This window comes from Ixodes scapularis, unplaced genomic scaffold (genome assembly GCF_016920785.2).
Source record: "Ixodes scapularis isolate PalLabHiFi unplaced genomic scaffold, ASM1692078v2 PGA_scaffold9__187_contigs__length_104089568, whole genome shotgun sequence".
Taxonomy (NCBI): domain Eukaryota; kingdom Metazoa; phylum Arthropoda; class Arachnida; order Ixodida; family Ixodidae; genus Ixodes; species Ixodes scapularis.
Window position 1 is genome coordinate 83,563,284 of NW_024609884.1, and position 17,424 is coordinate 83,580,707.

Here is a 17,424-nt window from a genome sequence, read left to right on the forward strand (position 1 = left end):
GTTTCAGTATGAAACTACCAGTCTTGGGTAAGTTACTTTTAAAAAGTAATTCGTTACAGTTACTTTAAAAAAAGTTGCGAAGTTACCGTTACAGTTACCGCAACAAAAGAGTAACTCGTTACAGTTACTTTTAAAAAGTAACGACGTTACTTTTCAGTTACTTTTTTATAACGCGAAAATTTTAGGAAAAATTAAAAAACGCCCCTCAGCAAGAAATTAAAAAGTATGCTTTTTACTTTATATTGTAATTTAGCTGCAGTTGCTTCCCGAAATTAGTGTCGTAAATTAAAAAAAAAATATATAGAGACACGAAACAGACGGGCTTCCACCATAGCGGTAAATTCGAACTTTATAGGTCAGCTAGAAAATTCGTCAATATTATGAAAAGAATAAAGACCGAAATTCGAATAAATGTGGTTTGTCAGATTCGAACACGAAGACTTGTTGTCGGAGTACTCCTTATTGCAAAGTTTGAAAACTGCGGTCAAACTGTTGGCAACCACCTTTACCACAGCAAAATACTCCCTGTACGCCGGCCATGCTAGTTCTTTTTTCTCATCAAAATCGCTATCCTTGGTAGCACTAGCACATTAGTGGCTCGTTGACGGTTGTGCTGGATTCATAGAATCCTTGGACATATTTCAGTCCATACCCGGCAAGCCAAAAACAAACCTTGAGCAAACAGCAGTAAATTTTGTCTCCACTGTTGACACCGCGCCGGGGTAGTGGCGCAAATCAAAATACGAAACATACGAAGTGCCCTCCGCGTGTATTGTTGTTTCACGGTTGAATCACCCTATTAAAAAGCGTTCGCAGAAAAAAAGAAAACCCGGAACAGAGATAGTGCTTCAAGATACTAAGATGTAAGTGTTCAGTCACAAAGTACAAGCACGTGCGTGTAAATAACTAGATTCTTCTTCTTTTTTCTTTCATCAAATCTACACATGGCTATATTCGGGTCGTGACCAGCGAGAAAGAACGTATTTCCAAGTTTGTGCAAGGCCAACTGACACTCAAAATGTCGGAACAGACAATTTGGAAAGCGCAAGGAATAGCTAGGTTATACTCGTTCAATGATATATTATTAATAAAGAACTGAAAAGTAACGACAAAAGTAACGTCGTTACTTTCATCGTTACCTTAGAAAAAGTAATAGAACTACAGCTACAAGTTACATTCTTAAAAAGTAACTCGTTACAGTTACAAGTTACCGAAAAAGTAACGAAATTACAGTAACGCTTTACTAGTAACACGTTACTACCCAAGACTGGAAACTATTTGCGGATTATATGCCGAAATTTTATCGAGCCGGTTACTATGAACTTAGATTTTGCATGAAAAATTGTAATTTGCAAAACTTGGCAAATGTAAAAAACTCATTTTTTTTTTTTTTATTTGAAAAATGCATATTTTCTGAAATTTCATAGTAACCTGGAACAAGTATTCCAGTATGCATTCCACCAGAAAAATATGTGGTGATCAACACCTTTTCTCAACGATAGATTCATTGAGCAGATTCCATACAAAGCTATGTTCTGGGGGTATAGCACCTCATAAAATTGGTTCAGAGGGCCGAAACTTTGCATGCCCTCCTTCTATATGGCTACAAACACTACCTGCAAATTTCACGCCAATTGAGTGAGCAGTTCAAAAGTAGACATGCCTAGGGAGTGTCCCCCCCTTAAATAGGCACATCATTTTGTTTTCATGATGCTTAAGTTGTGCTTCCTTTGTTGACTATGCCTCCTATTGGAAATCCATAAGAGGGACCAACCCACTTCTAGGACAGTTCTCAATGGCTGCCATTCAGATAAATTGCAAGTATGCTGTTGGCTTTCTACAGCGGAGCTGTTAAGGGCTAGGTTCCCAAGGATCGTGTCCGGTACCAAACAAATGTCGACACAAACCTACACAAATCTCTGGACAGCTACCGCCATATATAAACGACGGCGGCAACCAGACAACCAGTCTGGTTGCCGCCGTCGCTCATAGAAGCGGCAACCTTTCCAGCTATCATAGAAGAATGGATAGTTGGGCGCGTTGGTGGGAATGCATCGTAGGAAACAGCGCGCAAAACAGATGAGGACGAAAAAGAAACGCGTGACGTGCGCTGCGCCCGTCACGTGTGTTTCTTCTTCGTCCTCGTCTGTTTCGCGCGCTGTTTCCTACGCTCTTATCAGTTTCGGTTTGGACTCACTATGGGTTGGCCGCGTGCCCTTTCTTCGGGGAAAGAAAACCAGGTGCGGAAAGTGCGGTGACGTACGCAGCAGCATGAATGGGTTCGCAACCGCCGTGAAGCCGCTGCCGCCTCGAGTTCCACTGCGTTGAGCGCTTCAGATTCCCTCGCGAAAAAGGAGCACATCGCTCACCTGGAAAGCCGCTGCTGAGAGCAGAAGCTACAGCTCTGCTGCTCTTCCTTCTTCCCCAGAGTGGAAAGGCTGAAAGTTTTATGTTATCGGCTGAATTATATTTAAGGGAAGGGTATGTTTGGAAATGGTTCTGGAACATCACATGGAGATGCTCTTTTGTTGTGATATTTTTGTATTTAGAAAAACACCTCTGCGCTTATAGCCCCAAGTTTGACATGGGTGACAGGCTCCAGGATTTACTTATACTGCTACGAAACTCTACTTTTGTGGCTCCCGAGCTGTTCCAAAGCAGAAATTTTCTGCTCCAAAGCTGCTCTAAAGCTGCTCCAAAGGGGCATCTTTGCTGCTTCCAGACTTGCTACCAGAAGTTGAAGCTTGCTTCCACCCCTGTGATGAAGAGCGCCGTGAACATAGGCGTCTGGCTGAACGGGCTAGACGTAGTGCTAAATAAAATTCGCTAAACATTGGTGATGCTAGAACTTTTTATGTATGTAATTGTCTAGCAATTTTTTATGTTATGGATATTAGCCAGAAAAACTGGATGGGCGATCTCTCGGGGGAGGGTGCCCTTACGGGATTTTTCGGTAGTCTCATTCAGATAGTCTGGGAACTTGCGGACCAGTCACGGTAAGCTTCCGAACCAACTGTACGGAGGGCTGTAAAGCATTTTTTTTAACACCGAGCGTTTGATTTCCGAGCTATTTAAGGGGTGCTTAGAAAACGCGGCTAATATAGACAATGGTGTGCCCCGTACAGACCTGGTGGAGAAGGAACTGGCTGAGGAACTCCAGCTGCCAGTGAAGCTGGCTTACTCCACCACACGAGGCCTCTATGCTCGGCTGCTTTATAAGGGACAGCCGCCGGTCCTGCCGGACACGTGTGTCATGGTGGCCGCCACTAAGACCTTCCTGTCCTTCACCACTGACCGCCTGGTGAGTGCTCGGTCTCTCCACTAGTGGCGCCACTATACTCCATTTTGCCTTTAGGCTAGTTTGCAGATTTGCATTTTAGTGCGCACAAGCGTGTTACGTTCCCTCGTAGCTCCTGAGCACGCTTAACACACTGGCATCATCTATTGGGCAGCCAAAAAACACATCTGACTTGTGTATGTGTTTTTATATTTTTTACCCATCATTTTTTCTCGTGAGCTCGTAATAATTTGGACAGTGTTATAAGCGACTGTTTCTCATAGTGCATATATTTGATATTGCAAACACTGCGAAACCTTCAGTTTAGATATACATCGGGTGCGTAGCAGACAGCCTGCTATCATCATGAAGAGCGCCATCAAGCCACGAGCGCAGGCTCCCGGGACTTGCAGCTCAGTGTTTGGCACTCCATGTCCCGGAGGCCGGACATGCTTAGATTCTGCTCCTTGTAAATAAATATCTTGACCGGCTGAACCAGACTTCAACAGGGTGGAAGTGTTCTGGGTCTAATCGATAGATGGTGCCAGTGTATTAAGCGGTTACGAGGGAATGCAACTCACTCAGTCCACTCAAACAGAAGTAGTTGAACTAGAGTGTACTAGAAACGATTGGGGTGACCGGAGCGCTATTTCTGAAGCTCCTCATGCAGAAAGATAATTAGAGGGCGCTATGAGCAAAGTGGCTTGGAACCAAGTCCTGCTCTCCTGCACCACTGCTGATTTCCCTGAACTTCAAAGACTATTTATTCAGGATAAACGTCAAAGGCATGTTGACGAAAATAATCCCTGGAAAAGGGGAACAAGAAGGACGAAGCACAAGCACAAATCTCCAAACACAGCTAAGTGACTGGTGCGTGACTGAAGAAATCCGCCTGGGGCAGACCAGGCAGATTTAATTGCAGACCTTTGCATTAATTGCGTTATACAGTGTAGACCGCATATAACGTATGTCGCGGGAGTCGCGAAAATCCGCACTATAAGCGGTACCGCGTTATAACCAAAACATCAATTTTTCAGGCCAAAATACATGCCACGAGACAACCTACCTTTGTAAAAGAATTTATTTTATGTTAGATGAAAAATAAAGCTTAGTTTGAGGAAAGTCTTTATTTCACCAGACCAGTACACATCTCTCTCAAGTGTGTCACACATTTTGAAAGAAATAAGCGGCTTCTGCCTGGCGCAGCCTTTTAACGGCGTCGCGGGTTGCGGACGGACGTTGCGAGCGTTCAGGATTGCTAACCCTAATCACTTTTCTCTGGAGATGAAAACGCGTGAAAATTCGCATCCTTCATACGGTACGCGCCAGTAATACCTTGAACTTGAGCACAGGCATGAAATGCTCCAAATAAGAAATCCGGGCGATGTTCGAAAACACAAATGCTTAGTAAGCACCACTTTAGCCGAAGTAAACAAACACGACGACACGGGCGTTTCTGCCGTCTTGAGAGCGCCGCCACATCGCCGCACGAGTAGGTGGATCTTCCCTTCTAGTACGTGCTGGGTTATCATAGCGACACACAACAAAAATTCACTGTCAAGCATAGCGCTTTTACGCGGAACGATGAGATGAACGCCACAACCGACGCCATGTTTGCGGACAGAAGCCGCCGGCCCGCGATTGGCATGCAACGCGCGCGAACACTTCTCGACCTGCGATTGGTCTGTCGTTTCGGTTGTTTGTTTCCAACGCAGCGGAGGGACGCACGCACATGAACGACACGTGCGTGCGTCCTTCCGTCGCTATGGCAAATGAAGCCTCTCTCTTCGCTTCTCCGAGCAACCTCCTTGCCCCGCGAGTGCCGTTTGCGGCTCGCGCCGTTATCTAGTGTCGCACAGGGAAGCGTGCTCGCTGCTCCGGTCGTCGGCGCGGTCGGCGGGCTGTGTGAGAAACCGCATTATAACCGGTATTTCCCTTCGCGCGCCTGCATTTTAAGCGGTATGTAATTACATGGAGTTCTATGGGAGGCGAACCGGTGGTTTAAAAAAACCGCGTTATACCCGGTCCTGCACTATAAGCGGTTACGTTGTAAGTGGTCTATACTGTAATCAAAGGTAAGTTATTTAGGATAAACCTCAAAGGCTGTTTGAGAATTATCATTGATTTGGGTACAATCGTGGTTCCTGCTGGCATTGTCTCGACCCAAATGAAGATTCTTGACGTCCGTCATTCTGCATACGTTTGATGTGGCCAAGCTATTGTCGTGGGGTTTGCTTGCTTGTCCTGGATGTGTGAGCTTACGTTCATTGCAATAAAAAAAATGAGTACCGAGGTCATAACTCTGTGCTCACGGTTCGCAGCACGGTGACTACTGGGACGATTTTATTGTAAACTCATATTTGCATGAACAATCAATAAACCAGCGCTATAATGTAAACCCTTCACCTTACACGCAGATATTTTATTAATGCAAAATGTGTTTTAGCGGCCATTTTTTTATGAAAAAAGTGTCGCATTCCACTGCCACGCTCAAGCGTTATCCTCGAGTCGTATGCTCGATTGACACACAGGTCCAGGTCATATAAACAGTACAGTCCCGGGCTATATTACTTGTACGACATAGACATGAGGCGTCGCATTAAGACGCAATGTCATGACAACCTAACATGACATCAGAACATCATGCGATGTCACAACAATGCCATGACGTTGACAACGTTGATGACGGTGTTACACAATACCAAGACAGCATTTTGACATTGTGTCACGTTCACAACGCCGTCCCCATTGTTGACATTGACGACGACAACGTCGGGCGACGTCAAGACGACATCGTCCTTGTCGTTGACGCAACATCATGATGACATTCTGCATCGCGTGAGATTTTCAACATTGTTTTCTTCATTGACGTTGTCGACGTGACGCGACGTCACCAAGACGTCCGACAGCAGTCATGCTTCCATCTTCGTAGGTGCACTCAACAAAAATCCGTAAACCGCGCACGTCATCCTTTTGAATTAAAATATCTTACGTCATGCACTAGAAACCTATTCTCGATTGTTACGTGCATAATATGACTAATTATTATCAAAATACAAGTAACACCGATAACTGAACCGACCTCTTTCGCTAACCCGTCGCTCCTCACTGCATCAAGCAAGGCGCCAGGGCTAGGGCATGATAGACGTCGCCCGATTCAGGCGATTCAGTCATATCTGTTCAGTCGCCTAGCACGCTGCATATCCACAGATGGATGGGTGGACATATCCGTCAGCTGTACCTTAAATTTGTTGTTTAAGCGTGGTCATGAACATTGTTTTTTTCTTGTCTGAGGTGCTCGTAATTTGACGGAGGCTTAATGCTTAGAAGGCCGAAATTCCAGTGCACGTCAAATGATCCCCAGGTGGTCGAAATGAATCCTCAATCCTTTGCTCGTGGGTGCCAGATGTCTTTCGTCGGTTTGGCACCTAAAACCCCCAAATTTGCTTTTTAACACTGTTTCGATTTGTGCTAGCCTCTCTTCGTCCTGTGTGCCCTGCGGGAGAATAAGCATGTGGGGCAGTGTTTCCCAAACTGTGCTACCCTGTGACCCATCAAAACTACAAAAAATATTGCCATTGCAACTCCCTTCCTTTCCGCAGTCTTTTGCAATGCCACAAGCTTTTTGATTTCAATGCGTAAGCAGAAATTCACAAAATTGATTCTAAATTTTTATTCGACAGTTAATATAGTCAGAGTGAACAGCCTGGGCTAGAAATCAACTACAAAACACACACCAGCCAGCAGGAATGACTTTTTAATAACAAAAGTGTGCTTGTTTGTTTGAGCAGCTTTTCAAAACGAGGAAAGAGTTTGAACACCCTAACTCTCAGTTCCTGTTCGAATTAGAGTTGCAGCCTGTTTTTTTTTTATTTTACTAAGGCCACTACAGAGAAGTCAGGTTTGCATACTTTAAAGGGATACTTTAACGAAATTTGAAATATACCCGTCGTGTTCAAAAATAGGTTGAATATGATGCACAATATCCGTAAATGACAATCGCACGTTTTTATTTTGAGCCTGGTGGCTGTATTTTTCGTTATTAACGGCCCGCTATGGCAAGCGCTCGGAGAAGGCCCAGCGGAGACCACGTAACCTTTAACGCAATCGTGACGTAGGTCGTCTCGGGACGAGCAAAGCTACGGCGAGGCTGACGTCGAGAGGATGGCCTAGTTGTTGCAGCCACTGAAGCGGCTGCTTTTGTAGGAATTTTGAGTGACTGGTTAATCTTCTGTAATTTTGTAGGGGGACAATAGCTACTTCTGCGACACACAAAAGGCATTCTCGGGAAGAGGGGAGTTCCTCCTTCCCCCCTTCTCTTGTCGTGGCCGGAGGCGAGACAATCTTCGTCACTGGCTGTCAAGGTTCCTAGACAGGCATTACAAGCGAGGCGTTAGCGACATCCACCAGGTGCTTTTTGCTAATCAATTAATTTGTTTTAAAATTCCTTTTCGTGACTTTTTTAACAAGATATTGGTATGTTCGATGTGATGCTGCTTTTTTGAACACATATAGACCAAAAAATGGGCGCCGAAATTTCGTTATAGTATCCCTTTAACATTTCAAGCCACTTCGTGACTCCCCGCTAATTATGTCGCAACCCCCCTTGAGGTCTAGACCTGCAGTTTGAGAAACACTGACGTAGGGTTTCTTTTTCTTATCTAGTTCAATCCCCACCCCTGCCCGTTTCGATCTGGACGAGCGTCGTACCGGCGTCTGGTCGTGTATCACTACTGCGTGGTGCGCGTTAAGGACCTTTGGCAAGTGGTTGTACTGCACTGGCTTAATTGCTTATCTACAGCTGAAAGACAACTTGCCAGTTGAGGCAGACTATCTTCAGGCTGTATAAACATACACACAAACACACAATTTAAATCTATGCAGTTTTCTATTTCAGTTGCGAACAAAAATTTGATATTCATATTTGATTTGACATTCAAATTTTTAACCGGCCACTATTCAGTACTTTGCAATTTGAATTCTATTCGAGTTTAAATTTTACTATTCGCACATCTCTAATAAAAAGGTCTACCGCGTATTAACCTGAGTCATTGCCCACCCCCCTGCCGCCTAAAATTCATAAAAAAAGTGGGTCAGAGGGTGAGCACAGAAAGTAAAAAAAAGTGGAAAAAACCGCACTTTATTTTTTTTTTTGTGCGTATCTAGTGCACCTGCAAAAGTGATACATTAAACTCAAAACTCGAATTAGTTTTATTGTTTTATACAAAAAAATGCTCATGAAAGAATGTTTTACTATCGCGAAGTCCACTGCGTACGCGCTAAGAACACAGCCGATCTGCATACAGCGTGAACATTTGTTCTGTGACAGCACGTCACCACTATGTTCTCCTCGTTAGTAAAAAAAAAAAAAAAAAGAAGAAAGTTAAAAAGAAAATAGAAAAACCAACCAGGTGCAACAAGCGAGCGAGCGGACCAAAGAAGCGACGCTCGGAAAGCGGGAAAGCCGGCAATCGTGTTGGCAAATACTTTGGCGCTGGGCCAAGTCGGGTGCCTTGTCAATCGCAAGCTGTTGCGCAACTTTCTTATTTGGTGCGTACATGCGTGCGTCCGTGCACGGCATGCTATCAACGGGCATTTGTGACGCTCTCTAAATGTCTGTGTACCGCATTCCAGCAAAGCTTTATTTATGTTGGCTTTGTCTAAAACATTGCATAACCGTGGTCACGACGTGCCGAGAGAAGGAGCGAGTTCGCAGCGACCTTACATCGACAAAGACAGACTTTGATTTTACACCCCTTGGTTACATTCCAGGATATGGGGCGTTAGCTTACCTCGCGATCCCTGAATCGGTTACTGCTTGTGTTATCTTTCCGACTTTCTTTGGGGGGGGGGGGAGGGGCAATCTTTTTGTGAACAAAGCAAACTTTTATTTTGTTCTCTTCGTCGTTTTCTTTCTGCACGGATACATCACGACTTCGGGGTCGCTCGTGGAGGAAATGCGTAAACAAAGAGCAGTGTCTTTCTCTCCTTCGTTTTACCTTGTCACGGACGTCCTCCGACTGTAACGTCCTTGGCCGCATCATTTGGGTAGTATGAGTGTTCGTGGATCGCAGAGTCGCGTTGGGGTATTTGTAGGGGTGGGCAATGACTCTGTGTTTTTTTGGAAATTGATATTGGCCCAGAAATGTTGTGGGCGATGACTCGGGGATGGGCGATGACTCGGAAATGTGCCAGGTATGTATGCTAAGCTGCGAAACCTTATTTTCCACAGCTATGTGGGATTGTCAGGGTGGCAACAATTAAATTCCTCGTCTCAAAACTTAAGCCAGGAAGGGGCGAAGTCCTCTCTCACCATTGACAACTGAAGCAAGTTTCTACGCCGAAAAGGAACGCGAACCAAGCCACTTTGATCGCAGCACTACCACGCCAACTTTCTGCATGCTGAGCTTCAACCAAAAGCATGAGGGGGAGTCTGTGACTCACCCACTCAATCATTTCTAGTACACTCTAGTTTGAACCAACCTTTATGATGGACCAATTCCGCAGTCAATCCAGCACTGCGAACCTATCACGTGACTATGTTACCCTTGCGTCGCTGCACCCCTCCCAAAGATCATGTGACATTTACATAGCACGAGATTCGCTCCGATGGCTCGTAGCGGTCACTGCGGTCCGCTGGATAGTGAAAGGGCTGCTACCAATCTGTACAAACTGTCTGAAGTCTTCAGATCCGTCCAAGACCTAATCCTCTGAAGCTATTATGCAGTGTTGTACACAGCTCGTTCCATTTTTCATTTGACCGATTTATGCAGCATAATACGTCCCCTCGTTGAACACATCAAAATTAGTTTGTGAATTTATGTACGGTAGGTAGGAAAATTGTGAGCCATTCCACTCTTTGAAGGCAGTTGGCCAGCGAAGCTGTGGAGCACCACCATAAATGGTTCACCAAGAGACACACAAAAGCACTTCACCAAATATTTATTTATAGTATATATACATCATATTGAAACGATAGTGGTGATTGCTTTGTGATCACTACGATATACACTAAAAGGGTTCCATTACAACTTTGGTGAAATTCTTTGCTAAAGTTAAATCTACACATGACCGATGGCGCTCGGCACAGGCACGTTGCTCTTCGGGAGTCCTATCTACGTGGCCTTCTCATAGCAACCGCAGAACATAATGGGATGCCCTGCTCAAGCGGGAGGAGGCCCATTGTTGTCGGATGTATCTCTATTACCTCACGTTTCGTCATCTTTCCTTATCAAAATGCATATTGAGGTGACGGGGCGTATATGCATTTCCATACGATGGAGCGCTTTTACATGCAATTTGTTTTTGCACACAGATACCAAAAATGCATAGAATCATAGCCATATACAGCTTTGCTGTAAAAGATATGGGTGTGGGTACTACCATAAAATACCGGGCAAGCGCCCACTCAAACTTTGGAGATAATCGCAAAAAAATGGGGGATGGGCGCTTGTCCGGTCATCAATTTTACATATAAATGTACTGTGCATATTTTCTCAGATCTTACAAATTTGGTAATGGGCACTTAATGTGGAATGGGCAGATGCGCGGTATTCTACGGTATGTATATTTGGTCCTTGCTTGCTCACCTACTTTGTAAAAGAATATTGCTGCCAGCTCGCTACCAGTAGAGGGCATGCAAGTTTTTGAGGTCACCTTTATAGTTGGTGTTTGTTTCTTTGGTTTGCAATTTGAATTCTTGCTCTAATTGCATGCCCTCTGCTGTCTTGGCTGTTAAATGGCAGTTGGCACTATGTGAAGTTTAGTGAGCATGGAGAAAGTCTGGAAGCTTAAGAGGAAACTCAAATCTTCAGATGGTCAAAAATTGTGATATTTTAAGTTGTTTTTTTTCAATCTGATATATGTGTTGAATATAGTCCAAAGTACCTGCCTGTAAAGCAGGGCTAGGCAGTGTCACAATACAAATGTATTGTGAAAGTATCTGTATGTCTGTATCGAGATAATTTTAAAAATACATTTGTATCTCAGTAGTGAAATATATTTACAATTATTGCGTGTATCGCGATACTCTTCCAGGCTTAGGTATTTCTTTATGTTTGTTATCGGAAACTAACGGTCACATATTTACAATCGACTCAAAATCACGCTTTCGGCGCTAGGGTTTTTCGACTTTATAATATGAATCCACAATGTAACTCGCAGTAGGGATTGGGAAATCCTGGTTGCAGCTGTATATTGCAAACAGTCACCAAAACATCAAAAAAAAAAAAAGACAAGGTTGTTTGAGGAAAGGTCACTGAAAGAGTAGCAATGTATAACCTCCTCCTGCAAGGCCTTCCTATCTCTGTACTTTAGTTGAGTGAACGCTGGGAAGGACGCGAGTGGTGAGAAGGAAACCACTAATCGTAGACAGTAAAGGACTCGTGGAAGCGGCTTCTCTTCATCTTACGTTGCAACAGGTTCCATGCACACTAGGTTGAGCAGCACTGAGCGCAGGCAGGCCTGGTTCTATTCCTGGAAAAATGGGGTTAATTTTGGGCAGACTCCCTTTGTCAAACATGGCTTGATTCCAGTACCTACATGGTTCGCTGGGGTGATAATTTTTTTTCCGTTATTTGTTTTTTAAGCAGAATTTGGGATGGTATAGTCACTGACAGAATGAGAAGGGTGGGAACGCTCGACCTCCAGCACCCTTCTCACCCTGCCAGTTACTACAACTGTGGATATAGAAAGAGTTCAAAGTGGAGCTGCATTAACTGTCACAAAGAGAAGAAAACGAGCCCATATCGTTTACATTCACTGCGAACTGCACTTCTCCGCACCTACCGCCATTCGGGAAAAAATGTGTCTCTGTATGTGTCTCTGTTTTTGCAGAAGCAGCTCGGATATCAGGTTATGTAAAAGACAAATGTATCTTCGTTCTGTGTTTTGGCCTTAAAATATGTGTATTGCAGTATTTGTATTCCGGAATACTTTTTGGAGTACCTCTGCCCAGCCCTGCTGCAAAGTCTTGCCCGCCGATTCAATGTCAAAATGTGAATTAAAAAAAATAATTATGACGCCTCCGTGGGGCTTATATTGCGAGTTCAAAGCAAGAGCCAGGCAAACTCCACACCCGCTCATTGGGGTCGCCATCTTGGTCTTGTTAGAAAGCTGGTTCTCTTCCCTTCATTGCCGCAAACACCTCAGTAAACACCTTAATGTTTTAAAAAAAAAAGGGTGCCTTTTTCGCCGACATTCTGCGAAGAAGTGAAAGCGATAGCTATGGCACGTTCTTGCAACGAGCGCAAAATGGTGTCGTCGCTTGCCAGAGGATGGTATGTGACGACACCATTTTGCCCGCCTGCTACAACTATCGCTCTTACTCCGCACATTGATGGGAAAACCTGTGCCGATACGAGCGAAAGCGCAGGCTTTCCCGGTGGTGTTGAGTGGTGAAGTGAGGGTTAAGGCTCACGTGCGGCGATGGGTGGACAGGGGGACGCACACGGAGAAACGAGACAAAGCTCTGCGTGGAAGGCAGGTGTAAGACCACGAGTTTTGGCTGAACATATTAATGCGAAAGCATTATATGCACCATTAGGCAAAAATCCGGCGGCGGTGGAGCCTGACCGAGCAATGGTACCAAAAATGACTGACGCCGCAAAGAGTAAAAACATATAAAAAATGCTCGGATTGACGTCAAATTTCACAGAGAGGTTCCTGTAAACAAATTAAATTAATGGCTTTGAAAAGAAAATTTGGTGCATTCCGGTCTGGGTGGGAATCAAACCCGGGCCTCCGGATTGCGAGACGATCGAGCACGCTTCCCCGACGCCACGGCGGCTCCATGGTTCTGCCTGACAAAAGGTGTGCCTAGTGCGTGCATCATTTGCACACGTCATGTCGCAGCCATATGCTTGACTAAAGGCGTGGCAGCAAAATGGTCTGAATGTTTCCGGTCTGTGGCCAACGTATATGCAAACACACGCTGAATCAGCAGAAAGAACTTTAATGCATGTCGAAAACAGCAATCGAAAACATTTCACCAAAGGGACTATAATGCTTTCGCATTTCCACACATAAGCAATCTTAAGTGTATCTGCTGAATTTTTTTGTGTTTCGAGTTGCGTTCGAGAAGTAGAGATGCTATATGGAAAGCAGTTGCGATGGAAGTCTCTAAAACCCTCCAACATTACGCGTAGCAACTGGATACTGCCAAAGTGGGATTTCGTATGATGTGAATAATGTATTAAAACACCTGTTTTGAAGCTATTGTTGGCAGACGATAGGGAAAGACACTCCGCTGTCGCTTCCTCCTCGTCGCGCCGTTATTGGCAGGTCGTCGGGGCTTGTTTCTTCCCTCTTGGTGCTGTGCGGGCAATGGGGACACCCGACTTCTCTCTGCTTGCATCATAAGGGGAGAGAAGTGCTTTCGTCTTCGGAGCAGTGACGGACAACAAACGCCTATATCGTAATACCTGCGAAGTGTTACCGGTAAAGTAAAAGTTAGCCACGATGGTTTCTTACATTGAGTGCATGATCTCTCGTCTGCACGAGGTCTAATGAATGCTTTTCTCCTCTTTTGCAGGTCAGGATGAATGGTGAGTGCTGCATCTTGGAACCGAATATTCCCCATTTCGAGACATTTTTTGTTTGCTTATTGGGTCACAACCCAATATCTTCAATGTTTTCTAACTCCAACCTGCAAGGATGCTGAAAAGATTCATGTGAACTCAGGAATCGGTTCTCCGAACTAGCGGTCATCAAATCGAAGGTCATCAGTGAGATAGGTTAGTTCTGCGTCAAGCATTAAAATCTTGCAATGTTTGTCGCCCCACCATTTTGCGTCTACAGTAATGAGTAGAGTAGACGATGAAACTAGAAGTCCAGCTGAATTCTCAAAAAGAAATAGTAATGCAAAGTTGTCTCCTAAAGTGTGCATACCGAAATATCCCGAAAAGTGCCCCACCCCCAAAAAATAACCCACCCTCATTTTTGACACCATTTGCTATTTCTTCAAAAACACCGAAAGATAGCCCACTTCTAGCAATTGCAGAGCCCTGCATGATCAATGGTTACCTCGGCAGAAATGGCGTTACTTAGTCAGGACGGGAGATAAGCGAACATCGCTGACTGGAAAAGACAGTCGTCTTTGGTTCATCACCCCTCCCTGCAGCTGCAAGTTTCACAGGTCACAGAATCTAAAACTAGCATTTTTTCAACTTGTTTTTATCGCACACCCAAAGTTAGCTTACTTTTTATTTTCACCAGATTTGCTTTCGATATTAGGTGGTCTGGGGATATTGTGGTAAGTAATTTACTTTTTGTAAAGCGGCTTTGACCTTTAAAACACCATACGCTACCGCCGTCGTCAAAACAAAGAGCCAAAACCATGACAAAACTAACTTGTTTCAGGCTATAATTATAATGCAATTAAATGCAAAGGTGCAATCGAGCTGGACATGAATCGCGAAAATAAACCCTGGAGAAGGGGAACAAGAAAGACAAAGGACAAACATAAATTTCCAAACACAGCTAGGTGACTGGTGAGCGACCGAAAAAATCCGCCTGGTCCGGGTATCGAACCCGGGACCTCTCCATTACAGGTGGAGCGCTTTACCAACTGAGCTAACCAGGGGTTAGACGTCAGTAGAGCAAACGGGTTTTATCAGCCGCCACCAGACTAACACCAACAAGGGTGAAGCTTGCAAATTTTAAGGCTATAATTATAATGCAATTAAATGCAAAGGTGCAAGCGAGCTGGACATGAATGGCGAAATTTTCGCCGTTGTTTCAGGCTTTGCATTTCAGCAAACTTTTCAGTTTGTTCCTTCTCATCAACTACCACGTGGGTTCTCAAACATCTTACCTCGACGAACCCTTATCTCTCTCAACCGACGAGTGGGGAACCCTTTCTGGGGTCGGCATTGGCACAATAAACCGGCGCAGAAACTTACGGGCCCTCTATACAATAATTAGCATACTAGGGAGTGATTGGCTCATATTTACGTATCAGTCAGTGGCTCAGATCTGCTAAAGCACTGTTCAAACTTGAGAAGCACTTTACTCGGGGTGCCTGGAGCACGTCTCCAACCGGTGTGTTTAGCGTCCTCTTCTACCCATGCATCCAGAGCGAACTGGCAACAATCGACATCGGCCCGAGTGTCGCGCGGTCGGACGCCACGAGCCTGGCGGTTTGTCTTAGAAATGCTGCCGAAAAGCACAAGCAAGCGTTGCCGTTGTCCCAGCGTCCCAACTCCCTGCCGCCAAAGCTTCTGTGGACTGTCGAACGGGATAGCGACCCGCAGCAGAATAGGCGTTCGCTGCGTACACCGCTGCCACTGTGACACCGCCAGGGTCGTGGCCAGCAACAGCACGACGCTCGTATGACGTCCTCGGGCAGCAATGGACGCAGCACTTTTTTGGACGCGGTCAACACTGGTTAGAGATGCATACTTTGAAAGCTTGGGCAACCCTCGAGGGTGCTCTGCAAGACAACCAGGAGAGCCCCCTAGGAACCCTGTTTGAGAACCCATCATCTAGCATAACTTTAAATTCAAACTCCGAAATTTTATGCATTTAAGAAAGCTGCGCAATAAACATTTCTATCGGACGATATTTTTGCTCATAGTAGGACAGCGAAAAAAAAACTTGCCTTGTAATTGAAATTTGCGTGTCGTTTAAACGTCCGACTTCGCTGCTATCGAGAGGAAAATGTTAAACGTGGAGACTTCACCTGAGACTCGTGAACCTTTTGTCTGCCGTATGCAATTTTTAGGCACTCCGCGTTAAATTGCTACGCAATATTCGAACCGTGTTAGACCGTCGAGTGCTTTTGTTAAATGTGTCGTTTTATTCGCTCTGAGGAAATGCCTCGGTTAGTGTTAAATGTGCGATTATGTACTGTGTAAAAATGTTTCGCAAGTTTGCCTGGCTCTATGGACGAGCAGTCTTTGCTTTTGTGGGCCAGAACATTATAAATTTTTGCAAAAAACAAAATTGTTCTATTTTATTATTATTATCATCGTCCGTTTTCTTTCAGAACGGGCTCGCGGAGCCATCCACGAGGTTTCTCGCCTGAGCAGCAAGTGAGTGGGTGGCACTTCACCACCGGCCGGGCGACGCCACGACGAGCACTGCTGCGCAGGGTGCTGGAATCGGTGGTGGCAGAGGTGGTGGCCAACGTTGGCTGCCTCTACAAGCTGGCCGAGGTGGTCTCTAACGTGGACTTCCTGCACTCCCTCACTGAGGCCTGTACCTTGGAAGAGTATGGTGAGTGAAGTCACTTGCACAAGTGACAACTGCTGCAGAATGAGTGTTTATCGTTCGGCCCTGCTGCCTTTTTACATGAGCTGTACTGGGATTGTTGTACTGGGTGAGGGTTGTGTTGCCAAAGACGAACGAAGCATGCTTGCATTTATTGCAGGTGGCTTTGGCATTGGAAGAGGGTGTGTACAGCAGTGATATCCTCGCCCTTTCTCTGGTAATTGTCGCCGTTAAGGCGCAGCACGTTTGGCCAATCGCGATTATCCTGGGGGTCGTGTGATCACGCTCCTCGTCACCTGCTATTTCTCGCCTTCAGTCACCCATTCCCTCGGCGCTCTAAGTCTTTGCGCGCAAGAATAGGGCAGCCGAAGCATACGCCGGGACAAGCAGTGGCTGCTCGACGACTTAAACGCACCCCCGGGAGAGAACGTCGTCGATGGTTTCACCCTGGGCGTTAGGATGGAACGTATTCAACATCAAGATCATGCTGTGCTGTACATAGAAGAGAATGTTACCAAGTGCAGAATGGACATGCTGGTGCGACCAAGCAATTTGTGCAGCGCGCCCGCGAGAAAATGTTTGGTCCTTGCTGTTCTGTGTGTGATCGGTTGTGGTTTACACGAGACACTGCGCGACACAACATCACTGGAATTTTCAGTCAGTCATGACGCAATATCATTGAAATGTCGTACCAGCTGACGCTGTTCATTCGCATCATGTCGCGTTATCGTCTGCTCAGTTTGTTATCCGCCCAGTTTGTTAGTAAACCATCCAAATGGATCAGCGTTTACAGCCCACACTTAGAATTGTTTGCTCCGAAGGTGCAATTGGTTTGTAAGTGTGGGCGGCAAGTGAATTCCTGGCCAACACCCACATTGACACTGAAGTAACTTGCATGAGCAACAACTGGAGTAGGCTGAGGTTTATTGTAGAGCTGT

The 17,424-nt window shown here is 45.3% G+C and overlaps 1 protein-coding gene across 1 annotated transcript in view; it reads left to right on the forward strand.

Moving 5' to 3' along the window:
• The window catches only part of LOC8039588 (mutS protein homolog 4), a 107,669-nt gene that overhangs the window by 52,633 nt on the left and 37,612 nt on the right, over positions 1–17,424 (forward strand). The window contains exons 11-14 of the mRNA XM_029991622.4: positions 3,126–3,301; positions 13,809–13,821; positions 16,263–16,308; positions 16,368–16,492. Of these exons, the coding sequence (XP_029847482.3) occupies positions 3,126–3,301; positions 13,809–13,821; positions 16,263–16,308; positions 16,368–16,492 (360 nt within the window). The remainder of the gene's footprint in view (positions 1–3,125; positions 3,302–13,808; positions 13,822–16,262; positions 16,309–16,367; positions 16,493–17,424) is intronic.